This window comes from Theobroma cacao, chromosome 9 (assembly GCF_053813885.1).
Source record: "Theobroma cacao isolate CCN51 chromosome 9, ASM5381388v1, whole genome shotgun sequence".
Taxonomy (NCBI): domain Eukaryota; kingdom Viridiplantae; phylum Streptophyta; class Magnoliopsida; order Malvales; family Malvaceae; genus Theobroma; species Theobroma cacao.
In genome coordinates, this window is record NC_142647.1 from 45,687,810 (window position 1) to 45,711,640 (window position 23,831).

Below are 23,831 nucleotides of genomic sequence, written 5' to 3' on the forward strand. Positions count from 1 at the left end.
CTTCCTCGACATAATTCCTTCCTATGCTCCCTCATTTTATTGCGCCACGTGGATTTTACTTTTCTTACTGTAATTTAATAAATAAAATACCAAATATATTAAATTTTAAACAAAATTACACAAAAGTACGTTATTTTGAAAAATAAACTCTTAAATTCAAAATTCTTAACACAAGTAACAAAAAAATTAAAATATTGTTTTATTTTCTTAATTTTTTTAAATAATTTAATCGATTGGTGATAAGGAGCACCAAATCTGTCGTGATTTAGAGCTCTAGATCATACTCAGAGGAAAGCACTAGTGCTCCCTTGAGAGAGCGCGACAGTTATTTTCTGACATTTTTAAAAAAATAAAAAATTAAAAAATAAAAATTTATATAATGTTACAATTTTTTATATATTTAAAAATAACATTGTTTTAAAAAACATTATCACATTAGTAAATTAATAAAAATTTTAACTTTGATTAATAGTTGGACTTCTATGTTTAATGACAAACATTTTTTTAAAATAATGTGTCTATTTTCAAAATTAATAAACTTTTATAAAATTTTGATTAAAATTTAAAAATATTATAATTTATCTGAATTAAACATTCTTTTAAGATAAAATGCCTATTTTTTTAATTAATAAATTTTTATGTAATTTTAATCAAAAATTACTTTTACTTTACCTTAATTAAAAACTGCTGCTCCATGAATTGAATTATATTGGAAAACACAATTATATTGAAAATCATACACAGTAAACAGGGTTGTTTTTACAGTGCTTCAAAGTGTGAGTCGAGTTGATTAAACGGCGTGGAGGGGCAGACAGTTGGCTGTCAAACTGGAGAATACATTGTCAAACGGATAACGCCCTTTGCCAGTTCTATTCTTTGCCACTTCAAGATATTTTTGCTTCCCACCTATTTCGCAAAAAGCCATTTCCAATGGACACTCTCTCAGCGCTTGCTTTCATCACCAACTGCAGCAGTTCCCCATTTACAAGATTCTCTCCTCTTCCTCGCCTTCAAACACCACCGCTTTCCAGAAGAGCCCCAACTGTCTTTGTCTTGAAAACAAGCTCTCATTCAGGTAACCTCTTCACATTACAGTTTATGCCATTGGGTTTTCAGTCTCATGGTTATTTAGGTCATATTTGGTATGGGATTCTTTTACAGTTTAAGATTTTTTTTTTTGGTTTATTTCTGGATTTTAATATGTCAATAAACAAGAATGCTTTTTGGGTTATCAAAGAATCAACTTTTTTTTTCTTTTTTTTTTGAAAGGTGAATCAACTTTTAGTTAGGGTGGTTCTTTACTGAGGTAAACTAAAGATTAATAATATTCATGAATTTTCCTTTTGCTTTATGATGAATTTCTTATGTTAGATCATGATAATGGCTTCTAATGCAATTGAATTGTATTCGATGGTTATCTTCTCCCACGCTGCAATTTCTATACCATTTTACCTTTGAACCATTCATGCAAATGAGTGAATTCTACTGCAAGTGACTGGATTAGTTAAGGAACTCCCACCATTTAGTTTCAGAGGTGTTTTGAGGGTTAGTGTTTGAGTTATATATGATTATATGGCTACTAATTGCTGGCAGATGGTCCTTTTTTATTTCTTTCTTTTTAATATATTTTACAGGGAGCGAATCTGTAGAAGAGGATGTTCTGCAGATGTTTTTCAAGGATAGAGAAGTAAATGGAGATTTTATTTCCAAAGCTTCCGACATGCTGTGGCAGAGAGAAGTTCTGAAAGTTGTTGATCCTGATGCTGGCCAATCTGCTGACATTGGTCAGCAAGCGGAACAGGTACCATAATTATCTCTTTGCTTTATATGCTGACATGATCTTAGTTTAACATATTTGTTATTCCTGTATAATACGTAATTATAGTGTTGCCTCAACTCTCTTGGCCCAAACCCTCTTGTTTGCTCCTGATTTGTGAATCAGATAGGGAGCATATTTGTTTTGGCGGGGATGGGAGATTTCTTTTTCTTTTAGCTGTGTAGCCTCTCCATGTTTGCTTATTTTCACACATATTATTTCATTGACCAAGCTGATTGAATTCACTTGTGTTATCAATCCTTAAATATGCAGGTTATGGGAAGTGATGATGATGGTGGATTTTTGAAGCTGTCAAGAACACAGGAATGGCTATTGGGAGACAATTCTGCACCAATGAATAAGAAGGCCATTGCCAAGGTGCGCTTTTTTTTTTTGACCCCCCACCCCCCATTTTCTGGTTATCATTATGCCCTGTGCTCTCCATGTTGGAAGCTTTATGCTTAAAAATATTAAGGAGCAAAGTCAAAGTGACACGCATGTGTGCGTGAGACTAATGCTAGGCCAATCTAGGTTCAGCCCTGAAACATATTAACATGGTGGCTGCTCTCGCTTGTCACTATAGGGCAGCAAGCCCTCCAATGGGTTCAATCCATATAGTGTGTTGGAGTTGGTGGAAAATTTTAAATCAGACAGAGGAAATTCACAACATCTATGTAACTCCAAAAAACCTTGTCAATTAAAAGAAGCAAATCACCCTTTGTTATTATGCATATGATCACAGGTGTCGCAGGATGACAGTGAAAGAAGGAAGAAGCTGAACCTTCTTAAATATGAAGCTGTATGCTACTCATCTTGAACTCATCATTTATCGGTTAGTTATGGGGGTTTATTTTTTATATGAAGTTGCTTCATAAGGTTTCAAGGACCTCTGGATAACTGGGAAGAGTTTTGGTGGCAAACTACGATCAAGTCTTGCATCAAACACTTGTTAAATTATTGTGAAAGATGCTGATCGTTTTTCATATGATCTTGTAGCTCAAGAGGGAACTGATGCTTTTATCAGTTGGTATTGGAACTGCATGCAGTGGTTATTGTTTGATAGTGTTATCAGTTCAGGTAATGTATTAACCAAAACCAGCAGCTGTGATTGTGATGCCTAAAATTTAATGATATGGATAATCTTTCAGCACGTCTTGATCAGTTATGCCCTGTTTGAAAACTGTAAAAGGTGTAAATGAATCTGGAATCCTTTTAAGATTCTTTACTTTTAAGCATTGGGCGGAACTTTGTTCTATGTTTAGGAGATATTGCTTCAAGAGGAAAATAAGAGAAATTTTCAGAAATTGTCATGTATATGATTAGCTCCCATAGAATTGACCTACTTTGATATTGTGCAGGCTGCTGTTAGTTATGCAGTAGGGGTTCTTTTCAGGTTAGTTGCTACATTTGTAATTAGGTTAATTCAGTTGAATTGGCACTTCAATAGCTGAGTGTAGCAACCTATATGCTTGTAATGAATCCCTAGAACTAAAGAGGAAATGGATTAAGGTTAAAGCATCAATCTTTTCAGACATTTACATAGCAGAGATGATGTGTTGGAAAGAAAATATTCCCATTCATATCTTATTCATTGAAGAAAACATTGCATTCATCCGAGTAATTGGGAGATACATATTTTCTCAGACATGATAGCCATATTCCCCTTGAAATCATTAGAGGCCTAATAAATTTTTTTCCTGGAAAATTATTTCTGCATGGAGTCAATCAAAAGTTTATTGACTTGAACAAACCATCTATTAACTTAGTTGATGATATAATTCAACTGATTAGAACTTCAGCAAGCTCAACTTAGGAACAAAAGTTGCTCATGTGCCATCTACGTAAGGATAGGAAGAGGAGAGAAACCGTTTTGTTATTGTTCATGATTTTTTTTCCATTCTTATTAGTCATCTTAGTACCAGTATTAACCTAATTCATTTTATGTACAGTTGCTTATACCTTCAGCTTTTATATCAACATGTGGACAACCTATCCAAGGAAATGGTTCCTCCGATTTTCTTGCTAAAGAAATTGAAAAAGTACTACTGAAAACTTCTATCTTCTATTTGTGATCGCACTTTTCATAGTAGTAATGAGTGACTGTTGTTCCCTTTGATTGTGTACAATGATGTTTGTTTTCTTATTTCAGAATAGGAATAAGAAGCGAGGATTTGCAGGAGTTCTTTGAGAGATCAATTAAGGGTAGTGGCATTGCTCTTTCTTCTCCAAGACTAGTTATCCCAGCTGCTGTATATGGATTGTGGATCTTGTCCCATAAATTTTTGGCCAATGATTTCTTTGATTTCCAGGTAGCCTTTTAAACGAGGTTTTTTTTTTTTTTTAACATTAACCTGTCAAGCAATATCCTGCATGTGATTAATGGACTATTTGTAAAATGCCAAAACACTCGAAGTTTGAAACATGGCAACAAGTAGTTTGTATTGTAATTTATAGTTTTGGTCCTCCTCCTTCACAGCTTACTCCTGCAATGATTGGGATGTTTGCATACAAAGCAGCTGCTCTTGTTCAAGTATACAGGGATAATGAAGACTTGCAGTTTGTCTTTCCCGAGAATGAGGAACAGTCAAGTGACTGAGTCTCAAAGTTTGCATATTTTGATTGAATACTTCAACACTGAACTGGATTTCTCTTCTCCTTGGCTAGTGCTACACAGTTGAAAATTGAGCCACCTTTTGTCCATATGTGGAATACATGGGGATGATTCCTACAAGGAATCCATCGAAATTACCTAGGCTGGTGCCAGCAAGATTGTGCGGCGTATGGTGGCCTTGCAAGTTTCAATGAATCTGGAATGCTATCAAGACTGCAAGGTCCATTGAGTGGCATTGATGCTCTATTGTATATGTTTCTATATATGTTCTAAGAATGATGCTCAAAATTCATGCAATTTGTAATGCAATAATTGCCATTGAACTATTATGATGTTGAATAATCAATATAGAGAACAAGTTGCTGCATAAATATTGCTGAAAAGGGCTTTTACTTGCACATTTCCATTGATGAACTCGATTAGTATTGGGTTATGTGGGAGTGGGAATCACATAAATTTCCTCAGGTTGCCTAATTATCTTTCCATGGAAGGTCATCAGTAAATTGTCCCCGGGCATTTGGATTTGCCAAAACTCAAAACAGCTTCAAAAATCAATATTTGATTGAAAATTGCTGGCAGATCATAAAACCAAACAATCTGAATAGGCTAATTGCTTAATGTTACGCCTTATGTGTCCTTTTGTCTTCATCTTCTCTCTAATGCATCCCCCACCCTTGGCCTCCCTGTCTCCCTGCCCAATCCTGTCCTCTTCATCTCTCCTTTCCGATGAATTTTCTTATTAAAAAAATTCTAAAATTATCAAAGATAAAAGGCCGTCGTTTTAATCCTCTCACTTAAAAAAGCGCAAAAGCAGAGAGCCAGCTGTCTTATCCTTAGGCCTCCTCAACTACTGTAGCCCATGTACCTTATTTTAACATATAGTACAGAAGCGTTATACAATATACCCTGACAAGACCCTAGATTTACAAAGTTTAAATATAAAGACGAAAATGCCCATTCCAAATTACTAAGTAAGAGCAGTATAAAGGGTAAAATTGTAAATTAGACAACTAAATTAAATAGGTTAGACTTTTTCTTCTATTGAAGAATTCAATTCTTAGAATTGTATGTGGAAAAAGGTACATTATTTTTTACTACATATTTTAAAATTATTAATAAGATTTGTAATATACATCTAAATATGTAATTTAATTGTAAGTATATATATTCTTTCGTTTAAATAAATGGACTCGAATCTCTCTTTTTTTAAAAAAAAAAAAGAGAAATTAATTATAAAATGAGCTACACAGAGTCAAATGGCACAATCTAAGATTTAGCAGAATATTTTCTTCACAAGTTTTTATCATATTTGTTATTTGTACATGCATTTCTTTACCACTATTTTGGTTATTTCATTATTTCAAACTATGAACTTTGGCAGCTAAAAGCATGGGAAAAATAAAACACTCAAGAGACCTCATGGACAAAGCATGGAACATTACTCAAACCTTAAATCACAAACATGTTTTTCAATAAACTTTAAAACGTTTACAGTAGTTTCTTTTGGGTAGTGCACAACCAAAATTTCTTCTAAGCAAAAAGCCAATCCCAAAAGAAGAAACGAGGGACCCCAGAATCAGTTACAGCAAGCTTGCTTAGGTAATCAATGTAATAAATTTTGATTAAGTTCTTAGATTTTCCTACTTCACATAGCTAGCAGACATCTCCTATCTGGCTCATCAAAAGATTTGCTAGGGGTACGCAATCACCTAGCAATAGAACGAATCTAGCAGATAAGATCAACAATATATGTGGTTGTGGCTAGTCCTCAACTGCTCGGTCAGCTGCCTATCGAAAAACCTTAAGTAATATGCAGTAAGGGCGAATTTAGTACTTCATTTCTGATGGTTTGTCATTCTTGTTGTGATTAGTTGAATCCTTCTGAGGTTTGCAGTCAAAAATCCAGGTTCCCAGTCTTGGAGGAACCAGAGCAACTACCAGATGTGCCATATGAAGTTCCACTTGAACCATCAACAGGGGCCTGATTTAAACATTCTAAAACCAAAAATCTACGCTTTTGCAACTTGATTGAAAAGGTTGTTGCCTCAAGAATCACAGGAACCTGCTTAAAGTTTGGACAAATGAGGTATATGATTAAGTAAAACAATGTAAGATAATAAGCACAATAAGGCTACTGTGAATAAATTTGCAGACAGAGGAACTCTAAGGTAGGAACAATTAAGTTGGTACAACACTAGGATGAAGGGTAATGCTAATGAACCTGTGTGTGGATGCATGCTACTTTGTGCACATTGAGAAAGCCAACCATATCCTGGTAACCAGTAAGGAGTTGTGACAATTCCTTGTCTTCATCTGACAGAAGCTTCCAATGAGATCAACAAGTCAAGATACATTTGAAATTAACGCATACCATGAGCACAAGGTACAGGATGATAATAAACCTGGGATTGCTCTGACAGAGAGCAACGTGTCTGCCAAGTGCTGCCATCTTTTACAGAAGGATGGTGAGAGAAGGGAAGGTGGAAAGGTTATTAAGGCGACTGCATTTGAAGACCGTACCATGCTTTTGAGAGACCTAATAAATGAAAGCATATCCCATTCCTGCAATTGTAGTATATTAACAGAAAAAATAGATTACAACTTTAACAACAGTGGATGTATCATCAAAATAAATGTTAAAACTACTGTTTCTACAGTCTAGAAGGTGCTAAAAAACCTTCAAAAAATTCTTAACTTACAAGAGAACTTTTCAAAGAAGGAAGGAAAATATAATTATTCAACTCATAAGGGCTTGCTACTAACCGTGTTGGAATATGCACATTGAGGAGCACAAAATGATTGTATAGCAATACGACCAGCACAAGAGATGCTGCCATCATTTCTATGAGATAGCAAAAAGAGGTCAGGAAGACAGGTAAATATACTGAAATAATAAAGAAGAAAACAAAGACATAAAAGATAATGACAAGTTAGTTGAGACACTAAAAATATGACTTCCATACTTTATACAGTATTCTCCATGGAGCTAAAGGAGATGACATAACAGGTAAAAGTAAAATAAAAGAATGACTAATATGGCGGCATGATCAAATGTTTCCAAATATAATGAATAAATGACCAAGAAAGCAAATGATGATACCGTGGAAACTGAGATAAAAATGTTGCACTACGGTCTTGAAGAGCAGAAAGATTAAGAGAATCTTGGACGCTAACACAATCTACACGCTGCCCATTGAGGAAGTGCCTCTCTAGGGGCTTCCGCAAGTCAAATTCATTAGAGTACTCATGTTTACCATCTGCACCATGATTACATAAAGATATCTCAGTGTAGAGCTTTCAAGGAGAGAATAGCATTAACATAGGTTAAGAACAGTGCACTTTCAAAGCTAACACCCAATAATGCATAATGAGTTGAAAGAAAAATTCTTTTCCTAACCTTTATTAAGACCCCAAACCAAGCTGCATTAACTTTTTGTTAAACCTACAAGTGAAAAGATATAAAGACTAATACCAGGGAAATAAAAACTACCTCTTTGACAATTAAAATTGAGTTGATTTTCACGAAAGTACTTCTTATACTGCCAAGCAATTCTCAGACCTTTCTCCTGCAGGTTTTTAAAATATGCTATTCACATTGTTAGCATTTAGACATGAGATTTCAAACAGACTGAAAAAGACACCAACAGATAAAAGGGGGTTAAAAACGAGGGGCACCTGATCTGGATCATGTTCACGAGATTTGTCATCTTTGGATGTGGCAGGACAAGGCAAAGTGCCCAAAAATCCTCTTGGGTCTCTAGCTGGACTAGCATAGAGAAGAGGTTAATTATGAACAAGTCCCTGAGCCATGAAATTCCTCAACAAAAGCATGTGATGAGGTGCTTCTGCACCTTCCATCACCATAACTAGGCTTCCCAAAGGGAACCCGCCACCTAGAATCTCTACATATAAAGTAAAAACTACAGAATAAGAGAATAAATCACATGAAAGAACTAACAGAAAGCAATGCCCGAAGTGAATGTTATGCAACGATAAGAAATGTATGACATTACTGTCAAGGTCGGGTATCCCAGAAGATAGAAAGACTGTGCCATTTGGCCCACACTTGAGTCCGGGGCCTTGAGATTGGGCTGCAGTCGAAAGGTTTCGAGAGAAGCTACTTATTCGAGTCTTAGCCGCGGCCATATCAATAGCAACAGTCAAGAATCAAGACACTACACAATTCAGTGAACAATAGGGCTGATGAAGTCTTTCCTGGTTCAAAGTGCTGCAAGCTCATTTCAAGCAATACCCAACGGGCTAGTTAGTCAAAACAACTATGAAAAACCAATAACAAGTACTCATATACTATAGAATACCAAAAGCTGCTTCCTTTGCAAATTAGTAATTTAATATCATTAAGGGTCTCAGAAACAGCAATGAAATCATATAAAAGAAAAAGCATAAGATTGAAGATAACCACATTTGTAATTAATCATAGTCCCATGATCAAAATTAAACATATTATGTTTAACTCAAGTTTGAGCTTTTCCTGCTCAAAGTTTCTTTTCAAATATATTTCGTTTGTAAGCATTCAACTATATCTTTGCTAAATTCAATCAACATGAAAAAATAATAATTTTTCCTTAAGTACCCAATTTTTGTTAAACTCTTTTCATTCTTCTTTCTAATAAAATTTCTTTGCTCTTTTCATTCAAGACTTTTATCAAAGAAAATGTGTGCAATTCTTAAGTAAACTTTGCCAAACATGAAAAGAGTTCGTTTTTCTTTTGCTTTCCTTGGGTTTTCTAAGGAACCAAACAGAGTTAGAATCAAATTCTCACCGTAGGCTCTGTATGAGTTGTTTGAAATGAAGTACTATGGCAACTTCTCCACTCTCTTCTCTTCAAAGTTTCTTGCTTCAGAGTTCCGCCGTTTTTCAGAGCAATTACGCACCGTTTCGTTTCTTTTGTCAATCCAATTTGCGTTCCAAGCTTTCGGCTCCAACCGGGAAAACGCTCCGCCTCGTCCCAGACCGTAGTACCTGACCATCTGGGCTAGAGCCTGTAACTTCTCCTTAATGGGCCATATCAATCAAGCTTTCTTCTTTCACAGTTATGGGCGCTAGAGATGGCTTTTCCCTGCTTTACCCAGCCAATATGGATTTGGAGTGTGAAATAACATCTGTAATCGAGTATTTTAATTTCACGAATAAGTTTAAAAGATTGAAATATATCTATTTAATATATATATTTAAAAAAATCAATTACTTAGTTTTTAAATAGATTTTACAATGTATAACTTATTTTATCCATCCGAAATAGATTAGGAATATCAAATAACACGGATAATAGAGTTTTTTAACTTCATGAACTTTCATATAAAATATTTTTAAAAAATTAATTATTAACTTAGTAAACAGACCCTGGACAATTGTTCAAACTCTGTTATAGAGTTAAAGAGCTCCATCATTGATGTCTAGAATAATAATTCATAAGCTACTAATAAAATTCAATGCTTGAAATGATTGCAGGACTCTGAACCAGGAAAGACTTACATCAGCCCTATTGCTCACTGAATTATGTAGTGTCTTGATTCTTTCCTTTTTTGCTCAGCTAGTGTCTTGATGTCCCATAAATATTTTGGCCCATGATTTCTTTTATTTCCAGGTAGCTCTTTAAACAATGTTCTTTTGATAATAACCTGTCAAGCAATATCCTGCATGTGGTTAATGGACTGTTTGTAAAATTCCAAGACACTCGAGATCTGAAACATGGCAACGACTAGTTTGTATTGTCATTTATAGTTTTGGTCCTTCTTCATACTTTACTCCTCTTGCAATGATTGGGATGTTTGCTACAAAGCAGCTGCTCTCGTTCAATTATACAGAGATAACGAAGACGTGCAGTTTGTCTTTCCAGAAAACGAGGAATAGTCAAGTGACTGTGTAACATTCAATATCCTGTACAGGAATAATATGACTTTATCGATAAAATGAAAAGTCAATTGACGTCAATTTAAGTACCAAATAACGAAGATAAGTAAATAGAATATTTTAAAATAAAATAATATTTTATCTGTTATCAAAATTAATCATGAAAGAAGATTATATGATTAATTTAAATAAGAAAAAAGAAATAAAAAAGAATTTAAAAAAAAAACAACAATAATTGTATTCACGTATCTTTATTAAATAAAACTAGAGCGAGTAAGAGAATATTTAAATATTATGGTGATACTGTATTGAAGTGCAACTTCGATGTTTTGTTTGTACACATGTAAAGGAAGAAAAATAGAAAGAACTTGAAATTTAAAAAATGTTGGAAGGACCCAATTAAAAAGGATGAAAGTTGGAGGATCATCCGGTAAATAAAGAAAAGTTTGAGGACTTATGTATAAATTTTAATATTTGAAACTAATTGAGAATTTACTAGTCAAGCAAAGTTAGATTATGTGGAAATGTGAGGTGCACATGTGATTTGAATGGGTCAAAGAGGATTGAATAAGAAATGAAATAAAAGTAATGTATAGAATAAATTAATCAAGAAAAAATGAATGGATTTCAAAAGTTTTGGTTTTATAATTTTACTACATCAAGGGAAAGAAAAAAAGTTAAAAGCCATTAAAGCATGGGCAAGCCGGCCATGAGGAAAATGTGGAGAGAAAAGAACAAAGATGAAAGAAAAGACAAAAAAAAAAAGAAAACTAAATAATGAAGAAAGAAAGAATCGAAGTGATGGACGGGTGGAGGAAGTGGAAATATTTTGTGCCATGTGACTTAATACAAAAAAAAAAGTGAAAGGAAAAGTAAAAAAGCTATGGATATTAGGCAATTCGCTCATGGTGAGAAAACCAAGGAAAAAAGAAAGATCTAGAGCTTCCATTCGAGATGAAGAAAAAGAAAGAAAGAAAAGCATTTGCAAGGCTCAGCCTTAGGGAAATCCGCCCAAAGCCAAAGAGAAAGAAGAAAGGAGAAAGAAAGAAAAAAGATAGGCACAGGTTTGGCTCAAAATTGAGTGAACCCGTGAGATTTCCTCTCACTCTTGAAGGTTTATGTTGATTCATCACTCAAGGAGACTCCATTGTTCAAGAGAGAAGCTGTGGAGAGTCAATGAAGGAATAAGCTCGGCTTTGGTGGTTTAAGCAAGGAAAGGTAAGAATTTTGATTTTAAGCTTGAGTAATTTTTGGAAATAAGTTGATAATTGTGTGGGTATGTTTGTGGCACCAATGGTGGCCATGGATGTGAGGAAATTGTGAACCTTGTGTGTGGGATCCAAGCTAAAACCAAGAGGTGAGCATGCAATGTGATTATATTGTGTTGTGCAAGTTTTGGTTGGTTAAAGTATATGGATTGTATGTTAAATGCTTGTGATTGAGGTTGATGGAAAAATATGAAATTGAGTAAGAATTTATTGAGTGATGTATTGCTCGTATTCGAGTATGATTAATTGTATTGAGTTTGAATGGTTGCTAGGAAGTATATAAGTAAAAAAGTTTGTTGTGGTGGAGTACCAGGTGAAGTAACGAGTGATCGGCAAGTAGAAATAGCTAGATACGCACCCGAATCAATAGGACGTAGCATCCCGCTATTGTAAGGTGAGTAGGGGGTGTCGATTTCCAAATTTCCATAATATATATGTGATGATTTATTTTAGATGCAACTTTGTGGATAGCATGAACTGGTAGAATCCTAAGTATTTTGTGGATGCAAGTTGTTTTGAAAGTTGGTTTGAATATGCTTATAGATAATCTATATATGTAAGGTGTTTTAAAAACCGAGAAACAAGCGTTTTATACTGTTTTACATTCAAAATCTGTGCCTTGTATTTTTGTGTGATATGCATAGTTAAATACAATTGTTAAATGATTTAAAATGCAAGTTTTGAGCACCGATTTAGTTCGATCTTTATATAAGAGAATACACCATGCCTTTTTTATGTGAAAAATAATTTGAATGGTTATTGAACCTTGTTTTAAAATGGTTTTAAGCAAAAGACTTGGAAACCTCAATTTGATTTTTGAAAATGGTTTTAACAAACCAAGTACGTTGAGAGTAGGTCGATTGTCACTTCGGTTAAATGTGACCCTCATGCACGAGTGAACTCTAGTTAGAGAACCTTTGGGTTTCTGACTGACGATTAGGAATGGCGAGAGTCACGACCTGTGATATATATATGTGGCTAGGCCACCAATGATATACACAGTTGCGACTGCTTGATTTTTCGATGTCGGCCAACATCATTGAGACTACCATGGCTATGGGAATCTGGTGGAGCGAGGCTCCCGGATTGTTATTACGTGGAAGTGGGTCCACGTGTTGATATTATACTTTCTTACTCAATAGCCTTGTGAGTCTTCGACGCATACTTTTTTACATGGTGGAGAGTTAAGTTTTTCTCTGCAGCTCCCATTATTTAAATAAAAGCTTTCAATGCTTATTGGACAATCATGAGTTGATTTAGGTGGCTGTACACTATGATTTCTTTACATGCCACACATTTTGGAGAACGTGCATACCTTTATACTGTATTTCTTATTTTGATGGTAAATGATGTTTTCGGTGATTGAAACTCTTTTTGTTACACTTATTTTCGGTACTGTTTTGCCAAAGAAAGGAATGTATTATGATTTTACAAAATTATTTTACAAGGCACAAATGTCCTTATTGTGATTTGGTTTATAAGATTACCATTTTATATTTTAGTTTTATCATTCAAATGATCTGCTTATTGCCTGTTTCCCATCTATGCCTTGCTCACGGAGCCGATGATCACACCCCCTTATCTTCCTTTTGCAGATAGTGATCGGCTTAGCATACAATCATTGGCATTTATGGTCCACCGCGAATAGGTAAAGGCATCTCATAGCAAGTCATTTCGAGTCACTCCGCTGCTAAAGGTCGAGTCATTGTACTTTGTTTTCTTTTGTAAATGAGTATTGGTCTCAATATAAATGTTTAATTGGAGATTTTAGATTATGATGTATTTACATATGATCATATGGATTAAAGGTCAAAATGATTTGTTATGTTTATTGTTCAAATCATGTCAGGAAAGTATATGATTTAAAGCAATAACATGGATTGGTGAATGAGTATAGTGAATTATCGAGAATATCTAATAAGGCTTGTTCAAGATTTGACGGATTTTTTCGAAGGTCTCAAACGCCACAAGGTCGTTATACACTGAGTCTCCAATTTTGCATATTTTGATTGAACACTTCAACATTGAACTAAATTTTTCTTTTCCTTGGCTAGTGCTAGTGTGCCACTCAGTTGAAAATTTAGCCACCTTTTGTCCATATGTGGAATATAGGGGGATGATTCCTACAAGGAAACCATCGAAAATACCTTGGTTGGTGCCAGCAAGATTGCGGGGCATATGGTGGCATTGCAAGTTTCAATGAATTTGGAATGCTATCAAGACTGCAAGGTTCATTAAATGGTATTGATGCTTTATTGTATGTGTTACTATTTTCTAAGAATGATGCTCAAAACCCTTGCAATTTGTAGTGCAATAATTGCCATTGAACTATTCATAGGATCATATGATGTTGAATAAATCAATTTAGAGAAAAAGTTGTTGCATAAATATTGTTGAAAAGAGGCATCAAAGCATTTGGTTCATTAATTGATTCATGAATCCTCTATTCAAAAAGCAGGATTCAAATCCCCATTCTCCTAATTATAAGAAAAAAAAATTGTTGAAAAGGGCTTTTACTTGCACATTTCCATTGATGAACTTGATTAGTATTGGGTTATATGGGAGTGGGAATCACATATATTTCCTCAAGTTGCCTCATTATCTTTCCATGGAAGGTCAGTAAATTGTCCCTGGGCATTTGGATTTGCCGAAACTCAAAACAGCTTTAAGAATCCATATTTTTAATTGAAAATTGCTGGCAGATCAATAACCAAACAATCTGAATAGGCCAATTGCTTAATGCCACCAGTTGGCTTAAATTTTGGACGGCAGCTGCTAAGTAAAAATATGCAATCAAGTTCCTTGATAAAACTGAAAATTTCAGTCCCATTTGCATTTTGTAAGTGCACACTGTGGCTGCTTGATTTTGACATAACTCTGCATTTAAAATGACATGTGGATTTATTATTATTATTATTAGTTATTTAGAAGTTAAAACTAGCCACTATAATTTAATGCTGATCAAGGTTTCTCAATTGTATGTCACCAACTGTGCAATTCAAAATAATGGAATGCTTATGAGCTTCTAAATTGAATTAAAGGTAGGTCGTTGACTTAAACAAATAGATATGGGATAAAATTAGGACTAAATATAAGAGAGTTTTTTTTTTCAATTTCAAATGTAAAAAAGATTGAATTACTTATAAAAGTAGTGTAAATATGTCACAGCTTACAAACTTTTTATAAACTAGAAACTTATTTCATATCTTAATACGAAATTCGTGATATTTTTTAACATTATGTATTATTTCCGTTGCACTAATTTAACTTTTATATATACAAGTAATTTTTTTGATTAAAAACTAACAAATATATGAAAAGTATGGTTACTCTAATTATTAATATGATGACATTAATATATTTAAATTAAAAAATTATTAAATTGTTAATTATGTTTAAATAATTTGAATATTATATCATATTATAAATGAATATAATTACTATTATATATATACTTTTAATATTCATATATTTACTTTCTATTTTGTGTTAACATTACAAAAATTATGACTTATAAAATTATTAATTATAATATATATACCATTATTTATATAATCTTATAATATATATACTTAAAGAAAACTTTTGATATTAGAATAGTTTTACAACGTAAATGTTTTTTTTAATTTCATGAAATTAAGAACAAATCCTTATAATTAATTAAGTTAATTCATGAAACTATTATTATTAATTAACTTGTATTGTCTTTTAATATATATAGTTTATATATTGTGTTAATTTATAAGAAATATAATTACTATTTTATATATGAAAATATTTTTCATGTATGCGTGTGTGTGTATATATATATATATATGTACTTTAAATATAAATATATTTACTTTTTATTTTGTATTAACATTGTAAAAATTATAACTCATAAAATTATTAATTACAGTATATATACCTTTATTTATATAAACTTATAACATATAAATTTAAAGAGAAGTTATGAGGTTAGAAAAGTTAATTGGGTAATTGGGTACCCATGAAGAAGATTTTAATAATTTTTTTATTTAATCGGGTATATAAACGGGTTAGGGTAATTATAAGGTTGTAGGAATGTATTAGAGTTAGGGTTAGGGTAGTAATTTTTAAATTATTCGGGTAGTTAATAGGGTTAGGATAGTTAATTTTTAATAGGGTTAGGGTTCGGGTATCTTGAAATTATAAGGTACTCGACTTGTTGACATTCTTACAAATGAGAAGCTCAATAATAACAGAGCAACCGATTGAAGGGTAGAAAAAAAAATACCCTTAATAGACAATCAGGAATGTAAAAGGTCTAACATCAATACGATGTCGTTTTGAAGAGTAAAAGTAAAAAAAAATATATAAGGAGGGGCTCTAATTGAACTCAATTGAAAGAAATTGAATAGTAATCAAATCATCTTACTTACCCATGAAGAAGATTTTAATAATTTTTTTATTTAATCAGGTATTTAAATGGGTTAGGGTAATTATAGGGTAGTAGGAATGTATTAGAGTTAGGGTTAGGATAGTAATTTTTAAATTATTCGGGTAGTTAATAGGGTTAGGATAGTAAATTTTTAATAGGGTTAGAGTTCAGGTATCTCAAAATTATAAGGTACCCGACCCATTGACATCCCTAAAAATGATAAACTCAATAATAACAGAGTAACTGAGGGTAAAAAAAAAAAACTACCCTTCATAGACAATCAAGAATGTAAAAGGTCTAATATCAATACGATATCGTTTTGAAAAGTAAAAGCCAAAAAAAATATATAAAGAGGGACTCTAATTGAATGACACTTGTCATTCAATTAGAGACTCAATTGAAAATAATTAAACAGTAATCAAATCATCTTACTTTTATATATAATAAATATATATATCTATAAAGACTCAAATAATAGTCGAGTAGTAGCTGCATAAAAAATAATTATTGTTAAACTGAATATGATGTTATTTAAATCAAATGTGAATAAAAATAGTAAGAAACAAGAATAATGATGAGATCTTAAATGAACACTCCCATCCATGAGCTAACCTGATTAGCAACAACGTGGAATCAGTTCCACTAAATTAAACAAAAACTTAACCCACTCGATTAAACCCCCAATTTTCTCCTTCACAGCAAGCTTCACTCACTCTCTCCAAACCCTAGATCCAATCGCCCCACCCCCTCCCTCCCATGGCTGCCTCAAAGAAATCTGGTGGCCCCCGCGACATGCTAGAATCCATGTACTCAGTGATCGCTCTAGTCTTCATTTTAGTAGCCTGCGTCGAACTCTGCGACGCCGCCGCCGTCGTCGACGTCTACCGTCTGATCCAATACGACATGTCCGGTTCCCCCTTCGGATCTCGCTTGGCCTCCCTCAACCACCATGCCGCCTCCTTGCATTTCCCTCCCGGCGCCGATCTTTCCCGAACCGTCCTCATCATCCCTCTTCGTGAATTGAACATCACTTTCGTTCGAGGTTCACTTTCATTTTAAGGATCTTATTTTCCCTCTTTTTTTGTATTTTTTAATCTAACTTATCCTTTTTTTCCCTGGGGGTTGCCAGAATATATTAATCAGAAAAAGCCGTTAGGAGGGTTGTTATTTTTGCTTCCAGAAGTATTTAGCTTTGAAAATGGAGGGAATAAGCAAATTCATGAGAAAGAGAAAATGAAAAATGTATTGGCGGAGCTTGAACAGTTACTTATACATGCAAATATACCTGTAAGTATACTAGAGATATATTTTCTTATGTTTGAATTATATCTTTATGCAAAATTATTGTTCAAGTCTACATCTTTATGTAAGTTGCCATGTCAATTTTGCTTTTTCAATAAATAGTATGTATTGAGATTGAAGTTTCCTCATTAGCCAACCTAATTTTTGTTAAGGTCCTAACTTTGCTAACTTGACAGTTTGCAAGGATTGATTTTTGTTGGTTGGAGTGTTATTTTGTCTTTGTTGCCTGCGACTGAATCGTGCTTAATGTCTTTTCCCTTTTGTTGTCATTTATTAACTTGACAATTTGGCACATTGGATTTGTGTCAGTTGGGGGATCTTTGTGGTTGACTGATGCTGAACCGTATTGAATGGCTTTTCCCTCATGTCATCACCATCTTTTGACATCTTGCTAATTGCTTCTTCTTTTTTTTTTTTTTGTGCGAATCTTATATGTTACTGCATTGATATGTACTTACACCAGCATTTTCATCTTGTCTGAATTTAATTTTGATCTTGTTTGAATATATTCCCTCTATTTTGGTCATTGGTTAAACACTTTCTTTCTAGTTATTCTGCCATTGTTCTGGAAACCCTGTTGAGTCTAAGTGGTTTAGATTCCAAATTCTTACTCCATGCTTCTATCTTTAGTGGATGCCTGTTATTGTCATATCAACAAATTGTATGATTGGCATAAACAATGAAATTTCTTCCTCACACATGCCTAGTGATAAGCAACTTCTTCAACACCAACATACATATGTTGGATTTGAACCTACTTTTTTTATTGCTATTACTGTGTCTTTAGTAAGCTTTTTCGTCAAAAGTAATTATATTATAATGTATACTTATGTCTCATACTCGTTAGGGTCTGAAAGACACTATCATCCTATGTTCCGCTAGTGTCAACAGCTAGGGGAGATATTCGTCCTGTACTTCTCAGTTTTCAGCTCATTTTCTTTGTAAACAGATGAGTTTTAGAATTGAAATCCAATTAATTAGTATTCTTGTGATTCCAGACTTATCCTTCGTTACTTCTTATTTATCGGAGAAAAATGGCAAGAAAAGAGAAAACCTTCACTAGTTCTCACCTCTTGATTCACTTTCTGTTTCTTCTGCCCTCCTAATTCTTACCCTTATTCTGGAATTTTGTGCTGCAGTATCCTGTCTATTTTGCTTTTGAGAATGATGAAATTGAGACTGTGCTGGCTGACATCAAGAAGAATGATGCAATTGGTCAGCCTGCTACTGCAACTACTGGCGGGTTAGTTGATAGCTTTTTGTTGACAATTGTGGAAATTCTAGTGGATTAAATGTATATCGTTGGCAGTTATTTTTGCAGTGAATGATTATTATCATTTCATAAATTTGGGTAGCTTCTTCACTTACCTCATCCTTTGTACCTAAAAATTTCTTGTCTCATTACCAGCACAATTTATTGTCTAATGAGGGTGTTTAACTGCATTATTATGTTGAGTAGAAAGCGCCTGCATCTGATCTGCCTTTTTTTCTCTGAGAGAGGGTTGACAGTGTTTTGCAGAAGAAACAAAAGTTTATTTGGTTTTCATTTATTATAAACTTTCTTTGAAACTGTTTCAGCAAAATTCTAATGGGGCATAGCACTAATCAAATTTTTTTTAAGGTCGCCTATTTGAGATCAGGAAATGCATCTAGCCTAAAATCTTACCTATTTTCTCTTTTTATTTCCAAAATTTTGTAGAATGATCATTTTCCCAGCTCAAGGCACAAACAATCAATGCCTTTGTTTTATTCTCTGATATTCCTGCATTTGTCCTTGAATTAGTCCTTGTTGCTATGTAAATAAATATGGTTTTACTTTTATTTACATGTCAATATTTTCATAGTTCTTGTGTATTCTCTTGTAAATTTTTCTTTGAGATTAGTTAGAAAAGGGCTTTGTTGTTATTATTCATGTTTAAATACGCCATCTGTGAAACAATTGCAGATACAAGCTTGTTATCCCAACACCAGAACCTAAGAAAGTTGCATCTCCCACCATCACAAATATTCAGGTGTGTGTCAATTTTTATTTTTCTATGTGAAGGAAAAGAGTTGTAACTGATTACATACATGTATTCTTGCTGCTTCTTATATATAGTAATAATCAGATACAGGTAGTATATGAAAGACATGCACTTGGTTTTGTTTGTACCATTTGAAAGAATATCCTTTTCTTACATTTGAACTGTTGAGGCTTGAGGGCAAGATAGTAGTGGTGATGTAAGAGGAAAGAACCTTATTGCCTTCTAACCAGGGAACAAATTTATATTGCTTCTTGAAAGTTACATGGCTTCATTTTCATGTTTCGCATGCACCATCTCCATATTATGTTTTTGTTTGGAAAGACTTTGGGTATGTTGATTTTTTCTTGAGCTAGTTTTTGCTCATTGCATATATAATCTGGTGAATCCTGAATATGCTATTGATGGTGTTTGCTAGAAGTTTTTACTCTGGTAATTCTTCTGTGTGACAACAGGGGTGGCTGGCTGGATTGAAAGCTGATGGAGAGGCAAATCAACTTCCAACCATTGCTATTGTTGCATCTTATGATACTTTTGGGGTTGCTCCTGTATGTATTTTTATTAAATTTCAGTAAAGAAAACCAGCTTCAATGATCTGAATGAAGGTATGAGAAATTTTTTATACATGTAGGCACTATCAGTGGGAAGTGACAGCAATGGAAGTGGCATTGTGGCACTTCTTGAAATAGCTAGGTTATTCTCTCTTCTCTACTCAAATCCTAAGACAAGAGGAAGGTACAATTTACTTTTTGGCCTGACATCTGGTGGACCATATAACTACAATGGAACTCAGAAGGTGATTAGTTCTCCTTGGTCAATTGAATTTTTCTCATCTCTCAGAGGCTCCTATGTCTTTTTGATTGGTTACTTTTGCCATTCATTTTTGTTAATATGGTCATATAAGTATCATATTCTGTGCAGTGGCTTCGGAGTTTTGATCAACGGTTACGTGAGAGTATTGACTATGCTATTTGTTTAAATAGTATTGGTTCTTGGGATAATGAGTTGTGGATTCATGTGTCAAAGCCTCCAGAGAATGCCTACATCAAGCAAATTTTTGAGGTAAGCCAGTAACATGTGGATGAATAGGCTTCAAAGCCATTATATGATATTGAGTTTTCTTTCAATGTCTCATAATGTGATATATGGTGTTTATTGAAGGGTTTCTCTAATGTAGCAGAGGAGTTGGACCTCAAAGTTGGTCTAAAGCACAAGAAAATAAACATCTCCAATCCTCGAGTAAGTTGATGTGTTTATACGTTTTTATATGTTTGAACCATCTTCTGTTACAGTTTGTAAAATTAAGAACTTATGTTTTGATTAATATTTCTTTATAATCAATTTCAGCTATGAAATTATAAGTTGATATATCTACTAGTGTATTCTTTTTAATTGGCTTCTGATTGCTGTCCTAACCCCTTTGTTCTTTTATGAGCCTGTCCTATGTTGAACAGAACATGTTTTCTAGCAATTGTTAACTTATTTTTGAATAAATCTGTTAAAACTTAAACTTTTTGCCATTTCTGGTAATATTTGACTTTACAATATGACATAATTTTTTAATTTAAACCATTTGCCATTTCTTGTAATATATGACTTTACTGTATATGACGTCACACATGAAGGTGCTGAACATTTCTGTGGATAGATATAAGAATGCTCTGTCTTCTTGCATTTCTTCTGTTTAGATCACGTAATAAAGCGGTTGAGTTGCTGTAGGTAGCTTGGGAGCATGAACAGTTCTCAAGGCTGAGAGTCACTGCTGCCACTCTTTCTGAACTCTCCGTTGCTCCTGACATCCTAGAAGGCACTGGAGGTCTGTTTGATAGCAGGTCATACTTTTCAAACTTAAGCCCTTATTAATACAGTTGACATCATGGTTTTTGTTTGAGAATAGTTGCTGAGAGCTTGATATTTTTGCAGGCAATTTGTGAATGAAACTGCAATTATTAGAGGTGTGAAGTTAGTCGCTGAAAGTCTTGCGGTAAGGTTAAACTATTTGTGAGTATTTCTTGATCTCATGTTTTTGAATGCCATGCTTATAATAAAATGAGTTTGTTCTTGCAAGACATAACCCTCACCCCCTTCCTTTTTTATGATTTAGCATAAAATGAACGGAAATTTATCTTGCAATGTTTATGAGACCTGCAACCTGTAAGAATAATATTTGTGGACCAGTGACATCAATGTCTGATCTCTACCAAGGCAATAACAAATGTGATAGTGACATGAATAATTTAACATGGGATGCTCTTGTGTGAGTGTAATAAATTTGCATGTGTAGCATAGAGGTGAAATTTGCATCCAGTGCATATATTGCCTATGATAAATTAATGCTCTGGAGAAAAATTATAGTGTTATGTATATTTTGATTATTGTTGTGATGTAATCTTTTAGACATTTGAGGCAAAGGCCCAAACATGATCTTGTAAGATGGTGTGAATTGGGGATGCTCATGTCAAAACGGGAAGGGAAAGACTGAAGAAAACATGGGTGGAAAGTACTAAATAGGACCAAGCTTTTACTGATTGTATCCTATTTATAGCACAATTGTATTTATGATCTATGCAAACTGACCAACTAGTCAGAAAAAGGTGTGTGTTGTAGTTAACTTGTGTGCAAAGACATTAAGGTTTGATCATTTGCTTGTGCATGGACATGTTCTTTGTATTTTAAATTTGTCTTTTCCTCTCTCTTTGCAGAGGCATATCTATGGCCACCAGGGAAAAAATGTCCAAATTTTTGCAGATGACAGTAGTTTGGCTGTCAATCCTGCTTATGTTCGATCTTGGCTGGATCTTTTGTCACAAACACCTCGAGTGGCTCCATTTCTTTCAAAGAATGACCCTTTTGTCACGGCATTGAAAAAGGTTTATCTTCTATTCCTTTCCTTGATCTCCTCCTTTATGTTTTTTGTTTCTTTCTTTAAGATGATGATTTACACTTGAAAAATGGTGTTGGTTTTCCTTAGTGTCGAATTTAGTTTAAAAGAATCAAAATGAAGGAAATTAAAATATTATATGGTATTTAAGATACAGGGATTGTCAAATGTCTTGGATAAGTGCTTGTTCAATTGGAATTTTATGAGATAGAAACCCTTGGCTTTTATGAAGAAAAGTTGCATTTATCATTAATCAGAAGCAAAAGTAAAGAAAAGAATTTATTTCATTCTAGGGTGCATCCGTCACTTCAAAACTTTTACTCTCCTCTACCAGTGGATTCAATTGGATGAACCAATAGGTCAAAAATGGCAGGATTTTCATGTCTCTTCGTTGGTAAATAAAACTGAACAAACTTTTGGATAGAGATGGAGGGTTAATGGTGAAAACACTAGAATGACTTGTCTTGTGTTTTCTATCACTTTGAATTCTGACTGTTATTCATTTCACTGAATGGCAGGAATTAGCTGATCATACTGATGAAGTGAATGTGCAACATGAAAATCTTGAAGGGATGTTCACTTTTTACGATTCAACTAGTGCTAGACTTAACATATATCAGGTATTTCATATAGTTTCTTACGAATGCTTAATGCTTAATTTTGCTTAAATGGGCTATCTCTTTCTCATTTTTTTCTTTATCTGATTATGACACATAAGATACATGGTTGAAATTGTTTCCTTGTATGCTTAGTCTTTCTTTATTAATGCAGATAATGACCAGTTTAAACATGTTGTCACAGGTTGCTAGTGTAACATTTGACTTGCTGTTGCTACTTGTGTTGGGATCGTATTTGATAGTGCTCTTCAGTTTTCTTGTCATCACAACCAGGGTACACTCTCTTTACTATCAAGAAAAAAATCTTCAATGTTCACCTTTTCTTTTCCTGCGGTTAGAATGTAACAAAATGTTAATAACACTTTTTATTAAAAAGGAAAAATTGTTAATTAATTGACTATGCTGGTCGTACAGGGTCTTGATGATCTAATCAGTTTATTTCGACGACCTCCTTCTCGAAAGGTGAAAACAGCTTGATAGCTGCAGCGGCATTGTATGCAAATGCCTTGTACGAAAGGTTCCCTGATGTAGCTTAAACCGAAATTCCCATGAGGTTCCGTAGTGGTTTTGCGCTAATGTTTTTGTTAGTTTTAGTATCACGAGGGATCATTTTAAATGCTGGTCCAAAGAAGATTTTTGTAATTTATTTTTCCAAAATGAGATCAGTCAAGTCAAGGTGCGAGAAAAAATTTTGCTCAGCTCCAGTATTGTACACTGCAGTTATATAGCAGAGAATAATATGTAGGGTCCAAGCACCAACCAAAAATTTGATCCTACTTATGGAGATTAGGGTTGATGGTATTGAAAATTTGATCAGGTGACAGGTGCTTTGCTCAATGCAATCGTGGGAATCTGGTTCACAGTTGCAGAATCAAACTGAAATTCTTCTGGAAAAGAGATTAAAACTACAAACTTCCTTTTCGAAAAGGAAAATACTAGTGCATTGTAAGGATGCCTATGCATGAAATGCTAACATGCTCTCATTTTCTGGTGTTATTTTCTTTTCCTTATGTTGTTCTGTATTTTTTTTCTTCTTTTTTT

General features: G+C 33.8%; 2 protein-coding genes and 1 pseudogene across 5 annotated transcripts; 2 read left to right on the forward strand and 1 right to left on the reverse strand.

Moving 5' to 3' along the window:
- The first annotated feature begins 814 nt into the window (after positions 1-814).
- On the forward strand, positions 815-4,798 carry LOC18590272 (NF-kappa-B inhibitor-like protein). Of its 2 annotated transcripts, XM_007015694.3 has the most exons (9): positions 815-1,075; positions 1,635-1,801; positions 2,090-2,194; positions 2,559-2,615; positions 2,813-2,893; positions 3,175-3,209; positions 3,766-3,855; positions 3,966-4,125; positions 4,293-4,798. In XM_007015694.3, the coding sequence occupies exons 1-9, from the start codon at positions 931-933 to the stop codon at positions 4,410-4,412; spliced, it is 960 nt and encodes a 319-aa protein (XP_007015756.3). In that variant the 5' UTR covers positions 815-930; the 3' UTR covers positions 4,413-4,798. The 2 variants fall into 2 exon arrangements, with proteins under 2 accessions (XP_007015756.3, XP_007015757.3); XM_007015695.3 differs by lacking the exon at positions 2,559-2,615 and having other exon boundaries at positions 827-1,075.
- Positions 4,799-5,847: 1,049 nt separating this feature from the next.
- Positions 5,848-9,607, reverse strand: LOC18590273 (elongator complex protein 4-like; annotated as a pseudogene). Its single transcript, XR_016028258.1, has 9 exons — positions 9,212-9,607; positions 8,441-8,662; positions 8,103-8,329; positions 7,918-7,993; positions 7,528-7,684; positions 7,191-7,269; positions 6,830-6,989; positions 6,649-6,740; positions 5,848-6,489 (listed from the first exon to the last, which is right to left on the reverse strand). The product of XR_016028258.1 is annotated as an elongator complex protein 4-like (transcript).
- A 6,929-nt stretch (positions 9,608-16,536) lies between these two features.
- LOC18590274 (M28 Zn-peptidase nicastrin) lies at positions 16,537-23,786 on the forward strand. 2 transcript variants are annotated; one of them, XM_007015698.3, is made up of 14 exons: positions 16,543-17,011; positions 17,099-17,256; positions 18,411-18,514; positions 19,217-19,283; positions 19,748-19,840; positions 19,924-20,088; positions 20,214-20,354; positions 20,454-20,531; positions 21,012-21,124; positions 21,216-21,276; positions 21,995-22,162; positions 22,692-22,793; positions 22,975-23,064; positions 23,205-23,786. In XM_007015698.3, exons 1-14 carry the CDS (start codon positions 16,726-16,728, stop codon positions 23,265-23,267), a joined length of 1,689 nt encoding a protein of 562 aa, XP_007015760.3. In that variant the 5' UTR covers positions 16,543-16,725; the 3' UTR covers positions 23,268-23,786. The 2 variants fall into 2 exon arrangements, with proteins under 2 accessions (XP_088666116.1, XP_007015760.3); XM_088809990.1 differs by lacking the exons at positions 22,692-22,793; positions 22,975-23,064; positions 23,205-23,786 and having other exon boundaries at positions 16,537-17,011; positions 21,216-21,293; positions 21,995-22,161.
- Positions 23,787-23,831: the final 45 nt, after the last annotated feature.

What these genes read in the sequence shown, in the direction of transcription:
- LOC18590272 (XM_007015694.3), top strand. Translation starts at nt 931, where the DNA reads ATGGACACTCTCTCAGCGCTTGCTTTCATCACCAACTGCAGCAGTTCC. An exon ending in ACCTTCTTAAATATGAAGCT is followed by an intron (nt 2,616 to 2,812) that starts GTATGCTACTCA and finishes ATGATCTTGTAG; the next exon opens with CTCAAGAGGGAACTGATGCT. An exon ending in TTGCTAAAGAAATTGAAAAA is followed by an intron (nt 3,856 to 3,965) that starts GTACTACTGAAA and finishes TTCTTATTTCAG; the next exon opens with AATAGGAATAAGAAGCGAGG.
- LOC18590274 (XM_007015698.3), top strand. Translation starts at nt 16,726, where the DNA reads ATGGCTGCCTCAAAGAAATCTGGTGGCCCCCGCGACATGCTAGAATCC. An exon ending in TTATACATGCAAATATACCT is followed by an intron (nt 17,257 to 18,410) that starts GTAAGTATACTA and finishes TTTGTGCTGCAG; the next exon opens with TATCCTGTCTATTTTGCTTT. An exon ending in ACATCAAGCAAATTTTTGAG is followed by an intron (nt 20,355 to 20,453) that starts GTAAGCCAGTAA and finishes TGTTTATTGAAG; the next exon opens with GGTTTCTCTAATGTAGCAGA.